This window comes from Amphiura filiformis, chromosome 6, assembly GCF_039555335.1.
Source record: "Amphiura filiformis chromosome 6, Afil_fr2py, whole genome shotgun sequence".
Taxonomy (NCBI): domain Eukaryota; kingdom Metazoa; phylum Echinodermata; class Ophiuroidea; order Amphilepidida; family Amphiuridae; genus Amphiura; species Amphiura filiformis.
In genome coordinates, this window is record NC_092633.1 from 61,962,152 (window position 1) to 61,981,067 (window position 18,916).

The 18,916-nt window shown below is 37.5% G+C and overlaps 1 protein-coding gene across 1 annotated transcript in view; it reads left to right on the forward strand.

Moving 5' to 3' along the window:
- Positions 1-674, forward strand: part of LOC140155772 (X-ray radiation resistance-associated protein 1-like) — a 72,403-nt gene extending 71,729 nt beyond the window's left edge. The window contains 1 exon segment of the mRNA XM_072178735.1: positions 283-674. Coding sequence (XP_072034836.1) covers positions 283-438 — 156 coding nt within the window. The 3' untranslated portion in view covers positions 439-674.
- Positions 675-18,916: the final 18,242 nt, after the last annotated feature.

The following is an 18,916-nucleotide window of genomic DNA, read 5'->3' on the forward strand; positions in this document are numbered from 1 at the left end:
ATGAAAGATTTTAAGTACATTTTCTATAGCACATTCAGTTCTATTGTGGTGCCACAAAGCATACTTGGATAGTCCTTTCAGCTGTAGCGATTGCACAAACATATTGCTACAATCAAAACAAATCAATAAGTCATTCCACTTTTTAAATTTGAGTGGTATGAACTCTTTTCAAATTGTAGTTGATGACGACTTGATGTGTACAAACTGCACCGGCCATGTTATCCATTCAGTATTCGATTGGTATATTTCTATTATGAGTGTGTATGTATATTTTACCAACAGATACAAACCAAGTACAAGGACGTACGTAATGCAACTATGCAGGACACAGAAGTGCAAAAGCAGTCTGTAGAAGACGCTCTCAATTCACTTCATAATTTGGGAGATAAATTGAAACCATCTTCTCGGAGCACATTGAAACCGACAGCCACAAGGTGAAGACAGGAATTCTAAACTCCTTGCTGTAGATGATGATGTTTATTATTTTTTCAAAGAAATATAAGTGAACTTGTGACTTAATGAAGCAAAAAAAAAGTCTGAAATTAGGTATACTCAATTTGTAGTTTTCTATTGGTCATTTATAGTTAACTTTACATTTTGCAGAAAACCCCATTCAAATTGCAGGGATGTAATTCTTCAGGAAATTTCCTGATTTCAGGAAATTTTGCTTAGATCTTCCCGGGAATGTTAAAGCAGCTTTCAGGAAATTATGTCAGTGCTTGTTTTCATCCCTGAAATTGGAAGAGTAGTTCCAAAGATATGAACAGCTTGATTGCATTATGTAATGTGATCAAGCCATACGAGTATCTTCCCTGGTACAATCAGTTTGTGACTTTCTCCCTGAACAATTCTCCAGAGATGCTTTAAGTTTAGTATGCAAAGATGAGCTTCCCATAAGAATTTGTCACTTTTCAAATTTGTATTTTCAAGTATCTGAAAGTGCTACTTGAAATAGCAGGGATTATTTATATAACACTCAAACTGTGTTAATCTCCATTCACTTCTGTGTTAAGCAGAAAACTGCTTGACTTATCAAACTGCTTGACATATCATACACAAACTGCTTGACATTTCTCAATGATGGCACAGCATTGAAGCACAAATATATCATCTAGAAAATTATTTGTGCTGTAAACATGGTCTTGGTGGAATTTGAAAACTTGTTTATGTAATAGCCTACTGAAATCAGTATTGTCAAAAAGTGCCCTGTTCCTGGTTTTGTTAAGGCAGGCCATTATATTGATATTTATATTGTTGCCTATTAAACAAGCAGGAAAGAAGGAACAGTTAAAAAACCTAAAGATTAGCAATTAAAGATGACACTTACAAACAAAATCCTGGCTGGCGATAACCCAACAAAAAGCCCAAATGAATGTGTGGGCTCGAAACTTGAACGAGTCTGATTTGCCTAGTTTAATTGTAACCCTTCTTTCCTATTAATTATATTCAGTTACCTCTTGCAGCGAGCCAATCGTTCCCCAATATGTTTCTATATGTTATTGTGTAGGATGTAGTTAAAACTACCTAGAAGTATTAATATTAAGCAAGCTACAATATGCTCAAATCCCATCAGAATTACATAATTATTATTTCATGTGATTAATTTAGCTTTATTGCATCACATACTGCAAACAAAAAATTAATAAGCATATGTGCCTAGTAACGAGTTGCTTGGACAAGAATGTTACAGATATTGTAAAAATGAAAAAGATTAATAAACTACCCTTAAAATTTGTTCAAGTCTGAGCAACTTGTTAGGCACATATGCTTATAATGCACATATTTTACATTCATACACCACAATGGAAGCAATGACCTTAATCTTCCACACAGGGAGTGTGATTTTCAAATGGGGTTACATGAATGGGTGACTTAATTTGAAATCTACATCCCTTGTGTGCGAGATTGGCGTCATGTCTTTCATAGGGGTGTATGGATGTCAAGTGGAATAGCCCATTACCCATCCAAATTATGAAAACAGACATAGCACTTTTATGCTTGATGTACGTGTCTGGAACCAAATAATCTATTTTTATTAATAAAACACTGGCAACCAAACCAAAAAAAAGTGGACACTTGACAAGTTTTACACAGTACAACTGCCCTCTGTTGTCATAATAATTGCATTTTATCTTTTCTTTTACATAACATGCTCAATCTGAGGCTATTGATGGACGTGTTGATACTATTGTTATAGATGGCCATACTACGGGCTGTATGCATTGTAATGTACAAAAAGTAGCCTGGGTTCGGAACAGTAACTTCAGATCGTACACTGTCTATTTTTTTTTGTCTGTGATAATGTAATATCTGAATACTGCAAGTGTGGTTTAAGGCGAATGGGACAGCAGGGGCCATATTTTTCCAGTTTTAGCCCCATATTTTTCATGTTTTAGCACATACTGTGTATAATTGTACACATCGACTTCTATTGCTCCCTGTATACCTGGAGAAGCCTATTACTGCAAACAAGCACCATGTGCACAATTGTGCATTCATATGCTATCCTCCAGTGCAGAGCGCCCTCGCCTAACTGAATGTCACTTTTCATAATTCTAAGAGGGCATCACCCACTACAGCACGTTGCCAGAAGACAGGTACTTTCCCTTTTTAATTTTATATGAAATATCATTGTAGACAAGCTAAATTCTAGTCAGGGGGTTAGTGTAAGACCTGTAGAAAACATGGAACACTATTTTTGATCAAATGCTTCAAACATATGTGGTGTAGAATTTTTTTTAAATGGTGTGTACAATTGTACACAGTGTGTCTCACCTTGTAAATATATTTTGTTCAGTTGTACACAGTGTGACTAATCTTATCAATATATAGGAGTTATTTAGTATACTTTGTGCATCATTATAAGTAATTTTTAACTCTTTTGTTAATACTTCCATTCAGTTTATAATTTGCTCTGGATACATTTTTTGGCAAAACCACTCTGTAGGCCTATTATTACAGAGATAGTTAGGAGTAACTGGTCAGTGATGGGCCCGAAAAAGGATCGTATAGGGTGGAGTACCAAACTTAGTCTCAGAAATCAAGTTTATTAAGTGTGACGTCTTTCTCTGTCTCTCCAAAGACAAGAACTGTTTATTAGCATTTTATACCAAATTAATGACAGTTAAGAGCCTACAGATACGGACGTATGAAGACAACTGAAAAAAGAAACAAAGGGTTAAAGTTTGTTGCTTCACACATGTTACCAAGCTTTACTGCCATTACTTAGTCATAATGTGTATCCAAAAAATCATTGTAAACGCCGTCACTTAGTCACAATGTGTACAATTGTACATATGCCCTAATTTGCATAATTGATGAGGTAATTATTTTTTTTTTAGTTTTTCACAAATTACTATCCAAAATAGTTATAATAAGCATAAAATATATTTTTTTGATCGAGCCATCTTCCTTCATGTCATAAGGGGTTAGATGGATATTTCATGCTTTTAGCATCCAGTTCAATCCATAGATATCCATGAAAAAAGCTTATTTCCAACATTTCAGTCGATTCGGTCATTGAAATTACGAATTTTGCATAATTACAGTGCTTATAGGAAATGAGTCAAGAAAGGTAGCCAATAACCATGTTTATATTTCCACAGTTCTTGAGTTAAGGCTTGTAATAATTTATTAAAATGAAAGTTTTTGGTATTTTCCCCTCCAGAGAAAAATAATGCAAACATTGCACATGGGGAGGAAATGACACCCTTTATATCAAGCCTTGGGATCTCCTTGTGTGTCAGCTTTATTTGTCTCAATATTTTAGTGCAAACACCGCTCGGTCATGCTAAGGCTCCGACCCACCTGTAAGCTTCAAAGCATACAATATTTTGGTCCAGTTAGTTATGGTGCATCATGCCAGTGCATAATATGCTGGCTATCCGGTCCCCTACATTCTGATCACACAATGACAAGGTTTTTACTTAGCTATGTCTTCCATCAGAATAAGGCAATATAGTTTGATGTATTTGATTAACTTTTATCTCACCTGCTGAAATGATGGAACGAAACTTGTATACCTACTTGTAAATGTTTAAATAGTAAGCCCAGAAATTCAGATTAAATTCTTTGAAAATATGACAGAAATATTACGATGTAATGAATTTTTAGCTATATATTACTTTCTGCTGAAAGGAACCGTCCAAATACTGAAATGATGTGACTACACTTGTCAATTTTTGTAAATCCAGAGCATCCAAATGCTGAAATGATGACTATACTTGTCCATTTTTGTAAACCTAGAAATCCAGATTCCTCCAAAGTGTGAAAAAAACAAATTGCAAGATTACCACCTCACAATAAATTGATGAATGAATTCAGTGATATATCAGTAACTTCTTTGACACTTTGTTCTGTGTCAAAGAAGTCAATTCACGTTTGGCTTCACTTTTTGTTATTCATTAAAAACACACCTTTCCTTCCTTCCTGCTTTTCCTTATGCATAACAAATATGTGTAAATCTTTTTTCACTGATCAATGTTGAAGCATCCTTTTGAAAGTTGTGACTAGATTTTTGCTTTGACTTACATGTTATTACTGTTACATCATTGCTGTCCAGAACACAAGATGCACTATCTATTACTCAAGATATTGAACCATGCAGTCTGACTTATTATAACATGATATTGGATACTCAAAACAACACCGTCATCATCAATTCTTTTCATTTTGTAAATGGGAGATCAAAGAAATGTGAGTCGCATGCCCGTGCAGTGTTTCTTGTTGATTAAATACATTCAGTTTAAGATGCTTTCTATCGCTTGTATGAAATTCTGAACCTTGAACAAAAATCGGACTTAAATAAAAAGCTCCCAAGGTTTGCATTATTTATATTAACTGCTAAATCAAGTGAGTGAGTGCCGATTTCTCAAAACAACATAGATCTCCAATATTGTGATATATGTCCCCAGATCCTAGTATGGGAATAGGAGGGAAAACATTGAGACTTCCCAGTCTACACTGTGTACATCCCAAGCCAACATAATGCCATTGATAATTGACAGAATCTAATCCTAGTAGTATGGAAAACAAGGGACAACATTGAAACTTATGAATGTATGATATGTATGTATGTACATCCCAATCCAACATTTTTTACATAATGCCTTTCATAATGTTATTGACATGGATATCAGAAATTCAACACTTCTAGGAAGTGTATCAACTACTTTCATCCCACATTACACCTAGAGGGCTGGGTTTGTGTTGGATAATGTACTTGTAGCATTTAATGATCACATTTTTAAATCTAGTAATCCTACAAGAAATCCTATTTTCATGCAAAAGCCCAAGGAAAATTATTTCAACAAATTGCCTTTGCTGGCAATTTGAAAATAAATGCTAGGTTTCCAAAATGTTTTTGTTTTGTTGTACTCTCTAGGCTTCATTTCACATCTTGGTTTCTGGTTACATCAATCTATTATATGTAAACACATTTTTTTCATCTTTACAATTGAATACCTGAATACAAAACCCACCCAAGTCCATACTTTGGCCAAATTGAGTTAAGCATGGGAAATTGTTGCTTATACATAGGCCTACCTTACATATAAAAGAACAACTCAAATCCACCCTCTACATGTGTCTATTGAGCATGTCAAATCCATGAAAGAACAACCCAAGTCCAAGACTTGAGGCTTGTGACACATTCATTGAAATTCAGCATGTATGAAAGAACAAACACATTCATTGCTGAAGAGTGACTTTCGAAAAAATGGGTTTAATTAAGGAAAGTGTGTGGTTTATATTCCATGGCAGTGTGCTTATCAACATACATACCTGTGTGCTTTATTTTGTATTTTCTTACTAGTCATGCTAGTGGTACTCCCATTCCAACATTGTTATCTTTGTATGCAATTAAAAAACAACCCAAGTCTGGCATATAAAGTAAACCCCCATGAAGTCCCTGAAATGCTAATCGTCATACCATTTGCATGTGAAATTGTCCTATTGGCCAGGTAAATCTAACTGAAGGACTTTAAATGATACACATTGTTTTTTAGTTTTCTCAAAATCACTTTCCATGGACTTGGGTGTGTTTTGTATTCAGGTATTCAATTCAAAACTTTGATGTTACTCTGGTCCACATTGATGTGACACTTACACATTCGGACCCCCTCTCTGCCAACTGTAATTATGATGTTTATAATAAGGGGGGGGGGGGGTCAACAATCCCCTCCTCCTTCGTAGTCCATGTTACAAAATATGGCTCAGTAGTTCCAGGGTTAATTAGAGCACTTCTATGATTAGACGAGATATCTAGTGTCACGTTTTAAGATATCGCACTGTTGAAATTTGATCAGAAATGCTGTTAATTTGCCCAATTGTACGTCAAATTGACACGATTGTGGGTCCAATTGGACTAATAAATCATGTGAGCAGGACGTTTCATGTTTGACTGTTAAAAGCTGTTAAACATGTTAAATGGAAATCGGTAAAAGAATTTAAGAGTGCTCATTTCCAAATGTGTAACTGAACAAGGAAACAAAGAAACTGCATTTCATATCAATTATACATGTCATGTTTGCCAACATTATATCATTAGTGACTGAAAATGTATATAAAATGTAAAAATATAAGTCTATCTATTAAATATATTTTGTATATATTGTACAACTATATAATAAATGTAACTATTTTATGAAAGGTAAAATATTGTTTAAATTTAGTGCTGTGACCTTTATTCATTGTTGTTTGATGAAATCATTTATTAACATTTTTTAACAAACATAATTTTCTATTCTAGATCTTGACAATACCAAGAGCTATCATAATAATATACACATACTTTTTAGCTATGTTTAAATATATTTTCCTTTCCTTATCTAATTTTTCATCTTTTTCTGCCTTTTGTGGTAATTATTTTATAAATTTTATATTTGTGTCCAAATTGAGGCGCTTATTTACATATATTTTCAGTTTGATTCAGCCCAATAATATTATAAGTTATTCCTTTCAAAACCAAAAATCAAAATTTGACATAAAATATATGACATGAAATAAAGACAAGTTACTTTCAGGCAGGACAGGTTACTTTTAGGAGCAGCCTGTCTTGCGGAATAGTTGCTTTTTTAGCTGAATTTTACACACTGTTGACCATACTTAGAGGTTAATAACTGCGCATCGGTTATTTGGAGGGCATTGTGAAAAATCTAAACATTTTGCCTTTGGAACCGAGGAATATCCCGATGATATTCCGAGGTCCAAAGCAAAATGTTTAGATTTTTCACAATGCCTGACACAATACCGATGCAAAGTTATTAACCTCATTCATAACCGTCACTTTAATCTCTTAAATGTACAAAATAACACGAAATTTTGCTCAAAAGTTGGTAAAAAATAGATGATTTGTACATCTTTTCTTTCCAAAAATCGATCAGGCTAAAACAGAACGACCAATATTAAACAAAAGTGCGTATCACAATCTGTGAAAATATGGTAGCGCGCAATCCAAATACTGCAGTCAGCGCCGCAGCGCAGTTTGTTCGACGACAACAACACGCATAAACGCCGGCAATTGTGTGCGACATTGGAACAATGACGCATTTTGCGGTCAATTGTGAGATATTAATGACCTCGATTTGCATTCGCGTTTTCACAAATAACTAAATGTAATTGGATCGCACGTACCACGTTTATTAATGAGGTTATGAATTTTTATTGTTATTTTATTGTTCACCACTGACCCCACATACACTAAGATAAAAGTGAGTCAAGACGCAAGAAGAATATAATTCGAAAACAAACATACAACTGTCAGCATAAATGGTTAAATGTTTACAATTACGTAGGTAACGAAACATTCAAGATTGTGCAATCCTATCTATTTGAATTGTTTTATCAAAACGAACATTTTGACACCTCTTTTGTGCAATACCTGAGATGCTTTGTTACGTACGAAACATAACTAGATCTACTGTGGCTGAAGAGCTACAAATATAAGGCAATCGCTGTTGAGCTTGGGTGACCTCAGGTTGACCTTTTCATGTTCCCCTCATCAAGAATGCTTTACATCGCACAGGAACACACACTGCATGCATTGCATAATAGTATGCTATGCTAGTGATACTTCTATAGCATCCGGTTACGCTCCTTAGCAACCCAGCAGCCATGGTAGCTCCCACACGTGTGTCAAATTTGTGATTCCCGTTGGTTTGTTTTTATTCAGGCTCTGTAGCTGGCAAACAATAACAAGTCATCTTCAGTTAAAGCCTTAATGTACGATCTTTTTCAATTTTTAGATTTTTCTTTTTTTCTTCTAAAATGATAATATGCAATCATTATGAAAGTTCCCAATACATTTGGACGCGAAAAACATTGGGAATTTGCAAAGAAACAACATCATAAACTTCACCTCTATCACTCGAAACATCTCGCACTATTTGGATTAGGACAGCGAGTGCGGCCTCAGAGTTAGTCTCCTACGCGGCCAGTTTGGTTACGCTCCGTCCACATGTGGAGGGAGCGTAACCAAGCTAGTTTTGTACGAGACTACGGTTTGCGATCGTGGCCGACATAAAGTCATAATCTAAAAAAATTATGACTTTATGTCGGACCAACAGAATCGTCCCGTTTTACTACAAATAGGACGAATTTGACAGTTTGCTCATAGATTTAAGTTAGAACATGTGTAAGTATTACAAATATGCCAAAAAATTGGTTTTGAAAAAAATAAAGGTAAATTCTGAAAAAAGATCGTACATATGCTTGAAATGATCTGAAGGATGGGATGGGCAATGGCTAATATAGAGAGTACACTTGTCTCTCTATAAAAAAACCACCTGAGGTATGTCACACACCTAAACATCTTGATGGGTGATTTGTTGTATGCCTGAAATTTTCAAAGGACAATACACGAGTACTGCGTCACAACATGTTTCCCACACTTACTCAAAAGTGACACTATCTGCTTGCTCCACAGCAAATGTATACCCCAAAAAAGTAAAAGCCACTTGAATATTGAGAACTATTAGTATTAATAGTTTCACAATACTTTTGGGTCATATTTTTCAAACAAACAGTCTAAGCACCCCTGATTTGAGGCAAATATTGGAAGTGAGGGATTTTGTGTAAATTTTCTACAGCACATTCATTTCTACTCGAATGTAAGTTCATACGTGCTGGTAATAAACAATTTCCAAAAGTTTAGACTGACTTTCAGCACAAAAATTCACTAACCTTGAATTTTTGATGTGTGACACACATCTTCATTCGAAGAAATCCTAAGATGTTGTGATGGATTCACCCTTTTGTTGATAATTGGCAACATTTGGTCGAATGAGGGTGTTGTATAAGGTTGGCAATTCCAGTCCTTGATCGCGATTTAGTTCTGGCGATTTCTTCTTGATCTGGATGGCCTCCCGCACTAAACGGGGATACTCCCTATCATCCTTGGCTAACACCTTTGTGGATTCCCAGTCAACTTTATTTGTCTCAATATTTGAGTGCAAACACCGCTTGGTCATGCTCAGGCTCCGACCCACCTTTAAGCTTCAAAGCATACAATATTTTGGTCCAGTTAGTTATGGTGCATCATGACAGCGCATAATGTGCTGGCTGTCCGGTCCCCTACATTCGGAGCACACAATGACAAGGTTTTTACTTAGACGTGTCTTCCATCAGAATAAGGCAATATAGTTTGATGTATTTGATCAACCTTTATCTCACCTGCTGAAATGATGGAATGAAACTTCTATACCTACTTGTAAATGTTTTAGGAAGCCCAGAAATTCAGATTTAAATTCATTGAAAATATGAAAAAAACATTATAGTGTAATGAAATTTTATCTATATGTTACTTTCTGCTGAAAGGAACCGTCCAAATGCTGAAATGATGTGACTTCACATCAGGGCCGGCCGCAGCAAGGTTGAAAAATGTGGGGCGGCCATCACAAATGTGGGGCGGTCAAAATACAAATATACGCCAATATTGAAATAAAGATATAAAGAAAAACATAACAAATTTCTCAAAAGTGGGGCGGCCATGGCATCCCCGGCCGCCCTGCTTGCTACGGCCCTGCTTCACATGTCAGTTTTTGTAAATCCAGAACATCCAAATGCTGAAATGATGACAATACTTGTCCATTTTTGTAAACCCAGAAATCCAGATTCCTCCAAAGTGTGAAAGAAACAAATTGCAAGATTACCACCTCACAATAAATTGATAAATGAATTCAGTGATATGTCAGTGACTTCTTTGACACCTTGAGTTCTGTGTAAGCCAGCTTCACCTTTTGTCATTCATTAGAAAAACATCTTTCTTGTCGCTTTTCCATATGAATAGCAAAATAATATAGGTAACTCTTTTTTTGCTGATCAAAATTGAAGCATATTTTTGAAAATTGTGACCAGATTTGTGCTTTGACTTTCCAACATGTTATGAACACTATGCAGTAAAAATCAGATATTTTCAAAAAATGTTGGCAGACTTCAAAAATGATTTTTCTTAATACTTTGTGTGTGGATGCACCTTGGGTCAGAGTCTACAGGAGTGACAGTCATATCGCCTCTAAACCCTTGGTTGCCATGGCAACAGCGAAAATGTCAATTTGCCCAATTTTCAGCATTTTCAGCATTTTCCCATGTAGCAAAATGTAGAAATATCAGGTCAGATTTCAGGATGAAGGATATAATGTTCAGTACCCTTCTTTTATACAGTGAATAAGACATACTTCCTCTCTATAAAAATCATGTAAACACAAACAAATCATTTTCAGAAATGGGTGAAACTATTATGTAAAATAGGGGTGTTTTTCATTATTTTCGGCAATGCCAAAACTTGTGTTGGGAAAATTGATGTAACCCCCAAAGTAACACTTTTCTCACAATTATCTGTTCAGGGTAGGTAGATAAGATGTTGGTCTAGTAATATCATGAAAAAAAAGTTTTGGTAAATTTCATACGTGGGAGCAGTATTGCCAGGAAAATTGCACAATTTTCAGTTTTTTAATTTAATACAGGGTGTCCCAAAAAAGAGGCCCCTCATTGCGCCCTCTTTTTCTCCTATTTCTGAAAAGTTGATCAAATATATTTTGGTATGTAAAGAAACCTTGAGTTGTTAGCTTTAATAAACCAAAACAATTATATCCATCGGCCCACAACTTTTGAAGATATGCTCTTTTAAAGAAATGTACCCGTTTTTTACTCTGTCCACGGAGAAGGTTTGGCTACTTCAAAGATTGAAAAGGAGTACACATACCATGCATGAATATCAAACATTCCTCAATGGTAACTTTATAAAATAACTTTATTTATGGAATGGGCTTTACTGGTGGGCTTATGGGCAATGGAGTTTGTTAATAGTGTCATTATTTTGTGGGTAAAATGGGTGCCGTATGGGACTTCTTTTGCTTTACTTGCAATTACTTATTTTTATGCCTTTTTGTTTTATTATGTTTCTTACTTTCTTACTTTGTTGTTTCTTGCTTTCTTTTTTTTTATTTACAAACATAAGTCATTTCTCTTTTAGGATAAAAGGTAGCCCTAAAAGGTTGTTTGGTTTGTCTTTGGTTCTTCTGAAATGAGTTTACTGTGCTGCTCTGCCCTCTACCTAGTTGCCTCCTTGGCGAATACAGGTTTCAGCCCTGGTCCTCATTGCATCAATTGCGTTGCGTACCATACTTGTGCGCCGGATACTTGCGAATGCATTCAGTAACACGTTTGCGAAGATCTTGGATTTTGCCACAAAGGAACAAAATCAAGTGGTGTGAGGTCTGGTGAACGTGCAGGCCACTCCACAGCATGAGCCATCACAACCACTCTGTTTGATATCCGTGGACAGAGTGAAAAACGGGTACTTTTATTCAAAAGGGCATATCTTCAAAAATTGTGAGCCGATTGAAATAATTGTTTTGATTTATTAAAGCTAACGAATAAAGGTTTCTTTACATACCAAAATATATTTAATCAACATTTCAGAAATAGGAGAAAAAGAGGGCGCAATGTGGGGCCTCTTTTTTTTGGGACACCCTGTATATTATGAAAAATAAGGGCTTTTATCCACCTAGGGGATGATGATGCATTTTTATGATATTAGTATGAAGACATTACCAACTGTAGTGCATGAGTATCAAGTATTTCTGCCTAAGTGTTGCCAGAAACCTCACTTTTTTTTCGTTTGAGATTTTATTTACAATGGAAAATGCTGATTTTAACAGACAACTCTCTTGTTAATTTTATGCAACACTCTAGTATTGTTATTTGGATTAAGTGCATGGTGTGACATGATTTGCATTGGTTTCAACACCAGTGTTGCCAGTAGCGTTGCCTTTTCAGGTGCTGTTATAAAGTAATTTTATACGTGGGAGCAGTGTTGCCAGAAACCTCACTTTTTTGACGTTTGAGATTATATTGATGATGGAAAATACTGAAGTTAACAGACAACTCTCTTGTTAATTTTATGCAACACTCCAGTATTGTGATTTGGATTAAGTGCATAGTGTGACATGATTTGCATTGGTTTCAACACCAGTGTTGCCAGTAGCTTTGCCTTTTCAGGTGCTGTTATAAAGAAACAGCAAAACCAGTGTTGCTAGTAACATTGTCTATTCAAGTCAGTTTACAGGATAATGACACTCTTACTGACAAACTTACAGAAAATGAGGTTAACAGCACTGGTATACATAGTATACACAATTTTTTCAAATCGTGAAGTATAGCGGGTCCTGGTCTGCTATTATTAACATGTCAACAACAGTATTGCCAGAAAACTCTCTTTTGTATTATTGAGGTTAAATTCACTGATTAAATTAAGTGTAGTATACCTTACTTTGCTCACTGTCAGATTTCAACACCTGTGTTGCTAGTAACAATTTCAGTTATTTTGAAACAATTGAGAAAGCTACAGAAGAATCTAAAGAGGTGACATGGTTAGCTATGTCTGTTGCAGTTCATACATTAGATATGATGCAGCAGAGTACCCTTTTCATCTCATTTGATGACTCACATTACGGAAGATACAAGATTGCCAACCGACATTTACAGACATAGTGCTTAAAACATTACATGTTTTGAAATTGTTCAAAACATTGTTTGTAACTAAACAGGAACAACCTTCCACAAAGCTTTCAATTTTCTTGATATACGGACGTTTAGGTGTCGATGTTGAGGTATATGCATATGTCCTTAAGTTTTGAAACAGTTTGCTTGATCAGACTCTTTGTTTTTACAAGTTCAAAAATATTACACGGAAAAACAGTGGCAGGATCGACGGGAATTATATAAATAAACATTGTTATTCATCAGGTTCGCCTTCGCAAATAATAAAGGAGACAAGAAGAAAAAATGATCCCGCCTGGGAATTGAACCCAGGACCTCAGGGTTACGAGACCTACGCCTTAACCGCTTGGCCAAGGGAGCTTCATGATTAGGCTGGTTGAAATTCGAACACATCAGGTTCGCCGTCGCAAATAAACTGAAAAGGTTTCTAGCAACACTGGTGTTGAAATCACAGTGAGCAAAGTAAAGTATACTACACTTAATTTAAACAGTAAATTTAACCTCAATAATACAAAAGTGAGTTTTCTAGCAATACAGTTATTGACATGTGAATAATAGCAGACCAGGACCCGCTATACTTCACGATTTGAAAAAATACGCTATACTTCACGTTATACTTCATTGAATAAATAGACAATGTTACTAGCAAAACTGGTTTCTTCTTCTTCTTCTTCCTTAGTAGTACCAACTTCAGAATCCTGAATAATATCGTACTGCGGATGGGTGCACGCGCTAGTAGCTCAATCAAAGAGTAGTCAGCAAAATCAGGTGCAATTCAATATGTACAGTGATGTGCGATAAAAATAATTGGATGCTGGCTACTTGGTGGTGTCCCTTAATGCCAACTTGAAGGCATCAAGAGATCTGAAGTCTGCTGGATCCTTTTCTAGTTTATTCCAGTCTCGGCTTGAGCGTTGGAAGAAGGATGAGGCAAACTGTTGCGTGCTACAGTAAGGCAACCAGAACCTGGAGTTGTGACCTCTGGTGCGTGATTTCGCTTCTTGGAGGTAGTCTTTCCAGTCGATGTCTACCAAGTTGAACCTGATGCGATATAACATGGTTAATCTGTACTGAAGTCGCCTGTTTTCAAGTGACGGCCACTGAAGGTCCTTGAGCAGGGATGTTACACTTGTGTGCCGATCGTAGCTGCCAGTGACATAGCGGGCGCTGCTGCGCTGGACCTGCTCTATCTTTTTGATGTTACGCTGGGTGTGGGGGTCCCAGGCTGCAGCAGCGTACTCCACAATCGGTCGAACGTATGTCATGTAGGTGGCTTCTTTAATCCTCCTGCTGCAGTGGTGAAAGTTGCGGCTCAAGAAGGCCCTGGTTGAATTGGCCTTCTTGCAGGTAACATCAGCGTGTTCGTTGAAAGAGAGCTTGGAGTCAATGGTCAATCCCAGGTACTTTGAAGACGGCACGACCTCCAAGCTCTCACCACGGATGGAGTATGTGGCACAGGTTGGTTTGCGCTTGTTGGTGACCCTAACAACCTTACACTTAGAAGGGTGGAATTTCATAAGCCAGGTTGATTCCCACCTCTGCAGGGCATCCAGGTCTTCTTGGAGGAGAGTGGCATCTCTGGCAGATTTTATTTGCTTGTAGAGAGCACAGTCATCTGCGAAGAGGCGGGCTGTTGAGTTCTTGACGCAGGCTGGGAGGTCATTAATATAGACCAGGAAGAGCAAAGGCCCTAGTACACTGCCTTGGGGCACGCCTGAGGTGACTTTGGTAGGACTGCTAGTTTTGCCGTCGACTACTACTTGTTGGGTGCGTCCACTGAGGAAATCCTGGATCCAGAGTAAAGTGCTGCCACGAATCCCATAGTGGTTGGCCTTATGGACAAGTAGACGGTGTGATACCTTGTCAAAGGCCTTCGCAAAGTCTAGCAGGATGAGGTCTGTTTGTGTTTTCTCCTCTAATCCCTTGGCCAGGTCTTGGATTGTAACAATAAGTTGTGAGTCGCATGATCGTCGCTTGCGGAAGCCGTGCTGTGAGTCAGTTAAGATGTTGTTGATGTTGAGGTGTTTGATCACAGCACAGTGAACTACGTGTTCGCATAACTTACATAGTATGGCTGTTAGCGAGATCGGTCTATAGTTGGACGCTAATGACCTACAGCCCTTCTTGAACACTGGAACAACAAGTGCCTTCTTCCATGCAGGTGGGACAGAACCCTGGTCCAGTGAGGCTTGGAAGAGAAGCGTGATGGCTGGTGCAATTTCTTCAGCTATCTGTTTCAGCAGCATGGCTGGGACACCATCCGGACCAGTTGCCTTATGGGCCTTCAAATTCCTTAAGAGCTTAATGACACCAGAGCAGTTCACTTCTATGTCACTCATTGGAGGATGGAGACCAGGTGGTAGGTCAGGAAGCTCAGTGGTTACATCATTGGTGAAGACTGATGAGAACTGGCGGTTCAAGATGCTGGCTTTGGTTAGCGGGTCGCTGTGCAGAAGGTTGCCTTCTTTGAGAGGTGCCACACCAGCCTGATCACAGCGCCTGGCTTTGATCAGGGCTCCCAGTCTCTTGTTGTTTCCTGGGTCACTGCATATAATGTTGGTAAGGTAGTTGCTGTAAGTCTGACGGCACACTGTCTGTGACTCCTTCTTCAAACGTCTGTACCTGAGCCAGTCTCTCTGCTTGTTGGTTTTGCGAGCTTTCTTGAAGGCACGAGCTTTTCGACGGCAGGCTCTTTTGGTGGCAGTACTAAACCATGGTTGGTTAAATCTAGAGCTGGAGAGTTTAGATGGTATACTTTCCTCCAGTGTCTTCTCCAGGAAGCCTTGGATCTTCTCAGCTAAGATACTGACAGGAGTATTAGTGGAGTGGGTAGATATGAAGTCTTCGGCCCAGAGCTTAGTTTCAGATCTTATAGCATCAAAGTCTGCACGTTTCCATAAGAATATCTTATGTTTCACAGGTTTCTGGCGTGCCGCTTGAACATTCATATCCAAGTATACAATGTCATGATCGCTGACACCTGGTAGTCCCTCACACCGATTGACTAATGATGGCCTATTAGTCACAACAATATCAAGAATGCTATCTAGGCGAGTCGGGAAATCCACCAGTTGTTCCAGTCCTACACGAGCAATTAACTGTAGAAAGGACTCATTTAAGGCTTTCGGATATTGATGGCCGATGACTTGGTCAGTAGGCCAATCTATGTCTGGCAAGTTAGCATCACCAGCAATCCACACAGCTGTATTAGGGTTGGAGAGGCAAATATCCTCAATTGCTTTGTTAAGAGCTTCCATGTAGTCTTGTTTGGTACTTGGTGGACGATACAGGGCTCCAAGGATGATGCTTTGTTTGCCATTGATAATTTTGGCTGCTACAATCTCAGCATCAGATTTAATGTCAAGCTGGTGACTGACAAGGCTAGTATGAACAGCAAGGAGCACACCACCCCAGCCATCATTCCTGTCTTTCCTGAAGACGTTTCGCTGTTTCTTTATAACAGCACCTGAAAAGGCAAAGCTACTGGCAACACTGGTGTTGAAACCAATGCAAATCATGTCACACCATGCACTTAATCCAAATCACAATACTAGAGTGTTGCATAAAATTAACAAGAGAGTTGTCTGTTGAAATCAGTATTTTCCATCATCAATAGAATCTCAAACGTCAAAAAAGTGAGGTTTCTGGCAACACTTAGGCAGAAATACTTGATACTCATGCACTACAGTTGGTAATGTCTTCATACTAATATCATAAAAATGCATCATCATCCCCTAGGTGGATAAAAGCCCTTATTTTTCATATATTAAATTAAAAACCTGAAAATTGTGCAATTTTCCTGGCAACACTGCTCCCACGTATGAAAATTACTTTATAACAGCACCTGAAAAGGCAACACTACTGGCAACACTGGTGTAGAAACCAATGCAAATCATGTCACACCATGCACTTAACCCAAATAACAATACTATTCATATTTAACTGCAACCCTGATTTCCCTCTGCAGTGTGTAACTATTTGATTCCATTGCATGTGCTAATTATTTTTAATGCCAGTTAATTTTGGAATCATATGCTCTGTTTTGATTAATTTATATTTATGTTATATTTACCTTGATCTTCATGAGATGATGTAGTTATGATCAGTGCTGGGGTGATTTTTCAGGGTTGCTTTTTATTTGATTTCTCTTGCATAGGCCTTTTGGTTTTATTGCTCTCCTTTCATATTTAACTGCAACCCTGATTTCCCTCTGCACTGTATAACTATTTGATTCCATTGCATGTGTTAATTATTTTTAATGCCAGTTAGTTTTTGGAATCGTATGCTCTGTTTTGATTAATTTATATTTATGATATATTTAGGGACCGTTCATAAATACTTTGGTGGGGGGGGGCTGGGCACTTGGAAATTTTGGAGTCAAACTTTTTTGCCCCCCCCTCCAGAGAACCTAAAACTTTTTTGACCCCCCTCTTTCGACATACAAAACTTTTTTACCCCCCTTTCCAAGAGGTTAAAAACAGTCTGGGGAGGGGCCTACTCCATTTGTGCAGATTATAGGCCTACATGTTTGTTCATACATTTATTTATAATAGCCTGTTTCCTAAAAACATGAAAATTGAAGATGTTTTTCACATGCTGTGACTTGTATGAAGTTTAATTTCAATTTATGCATTCTAATTTTTATAACCAATAATTCTTATTTATAACCAATAATTAAATAAATAATTAAAAGTTACACAAGAAAGGGAAATTGACAATGGCGTAGCTAGGGCTTGTGGCGCACAGGGCTAAGGATAGGTGTCAATCACGATTCTTGAAATAATTATTGCGCGCGGAGCATATAATTAAATATAATAAAGTTGAATATCGGTCTTAAGGGGGTACTACACCCCTGGCCAATTTTATGCCTATTTTTGCATTTTTCGCAAAAATTATAGCACATTGGTGACAAGTAAGATATGTATATTATAGGGGCAAGGACTACGACTACTGTACTGAAAAGTCAGCAACTCAAAGCAAGTAATTATTGATTTATTGATCAAATATTGGTTTTCCTCATTTTGACTGTAACCCCACAACTGTTGAAGCTACATTGATACCGATGCCACCAATAAAACGAGAAGATTTGCCCCTTCATTTTGCATACCACTTTGTCCAATTTTTTTGTTGTAATTTCTTCACAAAATGCAAAAAAATGCAAAAAAAATCAATGTGTGTAGTACCCCCTTAAATTTTGACTTTCATCGATTAGAGGGGCGCAGAATCGATGCTAAATTGGCCAATTCAGCGCCCCCTAAGAGTGGCTCCCAGGGCACATGCCCCCACCTGCCCCGCCCGTCTTTATGCCACTGAAAATTGAGAGCAACATCCGGGCACATACTCAAGATTTTTAATACGTAAGACTTGTTTATCAGGGGCGTAGCCAGCTTTCTTGGTCAGGGGGCAAAATATAAATTTCGTGGCAAAGACAAAAAAAAATAGTTGCATCATTTTGACCCGGTATTATCAGTGGGATACATACATATACCCTTTTTTGTAGCGACTGTAGAATACATGTAAAGTCTTTGATATTCCAAAAAGGCTTTTATGGGATATCGGTAATGAGCAAAATATGTATTTTACACTATTTTTTGCCATAATCGGGGTAAAAAGAGGCTTTATTGGTACATATGCGCGCATAGCGCAAAAAATTTGTATGCTCTTGTTCTTTTGGTATTTTCTTGTTTAAAACTTTTTGACCCCCCTCCTTTAGTAATCAAAACTTTTGGTCCCCCCTTTGTGCAACTCAAAACTTTTTGTGTCCCCCACACTTTGCCCAGTCCCCCCACCAAAGTATTTATGAACGGTCCCTTAGGTTATATTTACCTTGATCTTCATGAGATGAAGTAGTTATGATCAGTGCTGTGCCCGGGGGTCACTCCCATTGTGGCCTGTTCTCCATCCGCGATAATCAACT